At 40.7% G+C, this 4560-nt stretch overlaps 1 protein-coding gene across 3 annotated transcripts; it reads right to left on the minus strand.

Moving 5' to 3' along the window:
* Positions 1–1134: 1134 nt before the first annotated feature.
* On the minus strand, positions 1135–4560 carry LOC125185121 (ultraviolet-B receptor UVR8-like). Of its 3 annotated transcripts, none has more exons than XM_048081611.1 (7): positions 4426–4560; positions 3619–3654; positions 3192–3469; positions 2747–3096; positions 2262–2663; positions 1669–2056; positions 1135–1593 (listed from the first exon to the last, which is right to left on the minus strand). In XM_048081611.1, the coding sequence occupies exons 3-7, from the start codon at positions 3411–3413 to the stop codon at positions 1360–1362; spliced, it is 1596 nt and encodes a 531-aa protein (XP_047937568.1). In that variant the 5' UTR covers positions 3414–3469; positions 3619–3654; positions 4426–4560; the 3' UTR covers positions 1135–1359. The 3 variants fall into 3 exon arrangements, with proteins under 3 accessions (XP_047937568.1, XP_047937569.1, XP_047937570.1); XM_048081612.1 differs by having other exon boundaries at positions 4416–4556; XM_048081613.1 differs by lacking the exon at positions 4426–4560 and adding an exon at positions 4295–4417.

Consider the following 4560-nt stretch of genomic DNA (forward strand, 5'->3'; position numbering starts at 1 on the left):
TAAACGCATTAAAAAAAAGAAATTTAATTCATGTGGTGGTGCTATAACCTAGCCCCATGGGTTGCTAAACCCAAGAGGAATGATTCAAACTCTCTGCCATTGGTGACGTTTTCGTATTTCGGTTGGTACTATACCCTAGCCACATGGATTGCTAAACCCAAAGGGGAATGAATTTAACTTGTAATGTACATTATTCAAAACTGGCGTATACATTATACAACCATAATCGTACATTAATACAATCTACATTATACACTTACTATAGTACATTACTCGTCGGAAATTTACAAGCTGAACCTTACGAAACGAATACACGAAAATCTGTAAGCAATGGGTGATTTCATGAAAATAAAACGACAATTGATGCAAAATAAAACTAAATACAAGAACGAACTAATCACAAACAAATACAAAAAACCATAGATGTCAATTACACGACTAATACAATAACTTTCTACCAAAATTTAACAATAATAAAAAAAATAAACAGACGTCTTCAATTGAAAAAAGACGACGGCAATTTCTTGAGAAGGTCTTCAATGGAGAAAAAACGACGAGGGAGAGAAGAAAAAACGATGAGGGAGAGAAGAAAGATTGTAGTGTCGACTCCGGCGGTGACCTCGACGGCTTTCTTCCTTGTGGAGGCGGTGGAGATATCAGAGAAATTATTGTGTAATCATGAACACAAAATCAAAATCAATTGAATTAAAAGAAAGAAAGAAAAGAAAGAGATATTATGTGTGAGATTTGAGTCAGTAACTTGAGAAAAGAAAGAAAAATCATACGTGAGATTTGAGGGAAAAATTCAAGGAAACTTCCATAACTGACTAAAGTGTGCCTTCCTAAAAGGCCCTTTTCGATTTTTTTGAATATTTTAATTAATAACATGTGGCACTTAATTCAGCCATCAGATCTTGAAAATAGAGGGCCGAGATTGAGAAGAAGAATAGAACCCTTATATAACATTGCTGGATAACTTCATTCACCATGAACATGTAGTATTTGCTTTTACAGAATGTAAAATACTCTTACACATCCTCACACAATATATGTTCATGACTATATAACAAACAAAAATGGCACTCAGCTATAATGAATAAAAATGTGCAAACTATAAAGAAAAAACAAAAATGGTTAAAAAAGTACTTTTCACCAATCTAATTAAGTTAAAAAAACAATCTTGGCAAGTCTTCATCAAACTATTTACTGGTTTCAGACAAAGAGCTAACAAATTTCTAAAAGAGGTTAATTCTGCAGCTCCTAAATCCTACCCTTATTCACAATCACTGTTTATATTTACACAGAGCAATAAACATATATCTACAATGAAATGTTAATAATAAGATTAAAAGGCAGAGGTCAACTGAGGTCCACGTCCACACGGTCCGGGATTGCCCTTTCCGTCTGATTAGCCGCGAGCTTGACCCCCAGCTGCCCCTTGTCACCAGCCCCAAACGCGTAGAGCTTATCCGAGTCCGTGAGCGCAAACGTATGCGCATTCCAGTATATCGAATTCGTGAGACTTATCTGCACCACTCGTTCCTTCAATGAGGTCACGATCTCCGGACTCAGCACGTTCGTTTGCCTGTTTCCCTGCTCATTTAGGTCACGGATTGAGACACCAATTTTAAAAGACGAGAAAACGGACAGGGATGGGATCAAATTAACCTGCTCATCAGCAGCAGCAGTATCGTGTCCGAGGCTTGATGACTCTCCACATCCGAAAGAATAGACATCTCCAGCATCCGAGATCACAAAGGTCGTGTAGTCCCCTGTTGCAACGTGTACGGCCTTGACATTGCTCAGTGCCTCGACTACTTTGGGGACTGACTCGCAGTCCTCGTTCCCGTGCCCCAAGCATCCGTACCGCCCCCATCCCCACGTGCATACCCTTCCATCCTTCCCAACCACTGCAGCATGCCAAGCACCGGCAGCAACCACAACAGGCTGAAGATTCAACTCTACAAACCGTTCGATCAATTTTGGCTCCTTCTCGTCGGTTCTAGTACCATGCCCAAGCTTCCCACCTAGCCCACACCCGACAGAATATACTGACCTAATAACATCCAAAGAAGGGGCATATCATGTGTTAGCACGATGAAATCCAACATTTAAGTTAGCTAGCAAGGACATCATCAAGACTAACAAAGCCAAGAACTCAAGCATTGTTCAAATCAAGATTTATTCCCTTCAGTTTCTTGAAAATATTAGGCATAAATATGTAAGTAGTATTGTTTAAATATGGATAGTAAGGAACTCACATTCCATTAGGTTGACATGCCAAAGCAAGAAGGTAGCAATAGCCAGCTGCAATTTGAACCACAGGTATGTTTTCGAGCGCCCCCAACAATGGGCGTGGCTCAAGATCAGTAGGTTCCGTTTGGTGGCCAAGTTTGCTCTCGTGTCCCCAAGAGAACGTGTAAATCCTTCCTTCTCTAGACAACACGGCCGTGAAGAAATTCCCAATAGCAGCTTGCACAACAAAGATATCTTTCAAAGATTCGACTGCCTGCGGTGTGGTTACTAACTTATTCCCTTCAGCCCCGAATTCGGCTTCACCAAAAGAATCTTTACCAAAGGCATAGGCACGTCCTGCATCGCTAATCAGCATTGTTCGTCCAGCCCCAGCCGCAGCATGAATAATTCGAACTCCTAGCAGAGATCTGCATCAAAACAATCGAGCACTATAAACTTAACCCTTTTGCAGAATCATCGTTTTTACTAGGGTTCAGAGAGGATAACCGACTTAATTAGAGAAGGGCGGGGCTCCTCATGTGTGGTTCCATGTCCAAGCTGTCCGGAGCTGTTGGAACCAAACGAATACACAGCGCCTTTAGATGTCACAGCAAGGCTGTGACCAGGGCCGGCTATTGCCTGCGACTTTTCCCTCCTTGTACATGCCTCCCCAGCAAGAACGTATCTCAAGACGAGCTTCCACGAGCCCCCACACCTCTGCTTCAAGCATTGCTGCTGCTCTATCGTCATTGGCTTGAATATGGCCCTCTTCTGGCACATATCAAGAGCTGCAAGCTCAGCCAACGAGAGCTCGTGGTCAGGGGCGAAGTGCGCAGGCTGCCTAAAAAACGAACAAGTCACCTGCAACAAAGGATTTTGAATTCAATCAGCAGCATCATAAAGCAGAATGTCAAGCAGATTCCAACTTTGGGGAAGCATAAACAAAACACACTTGCCTCGAGTTTGGCAAGATCCTGCGGGTCTAAATTGCAGGCGGAGAGGAAATGCAGGACGATGGAGGGGTTAGCAGACAACGGGAACTCCCCGGGGATTGCATTTCCAAAGCAATGCCGTTGCTGCCTTTGGTGTGCTACAGGGGGAGGAGCAAGGGGCACGATTGCCTGCTCAGTGACGTTATGGTACTGAACACTCGATGCTCCACTAGCCGTGGTATCCATGGGCACCGCTCTGTCGCTGCAGTGCCCTAACTAGGCAAGAGTGGATAATCGAACTACTGAAAGATCAGAAATTCACAATAAAATGTAAGCTTTTTTCCAATTTTTTCTACCATTCTAACTAGGCAAGATTGGGATAATCCAACTACAGAAAGATCATAATCTAATAAAGTAAAATGCAGGGATTTAAATTCAATAATTAATATACCTTTCTACCTTCTAGTTCACAGCTTTAAAATCAAGCCTGCATTAAATACACAATCAAGAATCAAACTATGCAAAAAAAAAGTCGAATTCTTTACTAGGAAAGATGCTAAAGATCATGAAAACAACATCAAAGTCATATCTAGTTGAGAAACACAGCCACACATCAATGATCAGACCTTAATCAACCAAAAAAAGCAATCTTTGCTAGTTTGATCCAATGAGAAAAGAGAAAAAATACCCAAAATTAGAGCATCAAATCAAATGACATCTAACAAGCAAACACATTATAACAAGCAACTATTATCTCCACAACAAAAAAAAAAGGTGCAAACGTAGATAGTACGTATACTCAAAATGAAGAACACTGTTGAATGAAGCATGCCCAAAACCACCACTGAATAAATATCCCAACAAAAATCACAGAAATTTGGCCGATGATGATGATCCCAAAACAATGATCATCGCAATTTCACAAACAAATTGACCTCAAAATCCAATCTTTCAACATCCGATCACCCAAAAAAGTTCAATTCCACGATCACTCTCAAGATCAAGTGGGAATTTTTTTCACAACCACCAAAAAAAGTCAGTCTTGATTCTGCACATTGTTATAGAGTACATAAACAGATCAAGAAACAAAAGGGGTAAAAAAATCCCAGAAAAGCAAAAGTTTTTACATGCAAAAGGGGCACAAGATTCCCCTCAAAACCCACGTGGCATCTGCTATGAAAAACTCATCAAAAATTTCCGATCACAAAGCAACAGTCTTAAATTGTGGTGAACCAAAGAGAAATTTACAGGTGATTACTTGTGGTTGAATTTTTAGCCTGAAAGACGACGCAAATGATTAAAAATTTGATCTTGATGATGGGATATTTGTGCAGTATTCCTTTTTTTCCCTGAAGAGAGAAGGAGAAAAGGGAGAGTTTTTGATTGGAAAGAG

This window comes from Salvia hispanica, chromosome 4 (genome assembly GCF_023119035.1).
Source record: "Salvia hispanica cultivar TCC Black 2014 chromosome 4, UniMelb_Shisp_WGS_1.0, whole genome shotgun sequence".
Lineage (NCBI taxonomy): Eukaryota > Viridiplantae > Streptophyta > Magnoliopsida > Lamiales > Lamiaceae > Salvia > Salvia hispanica.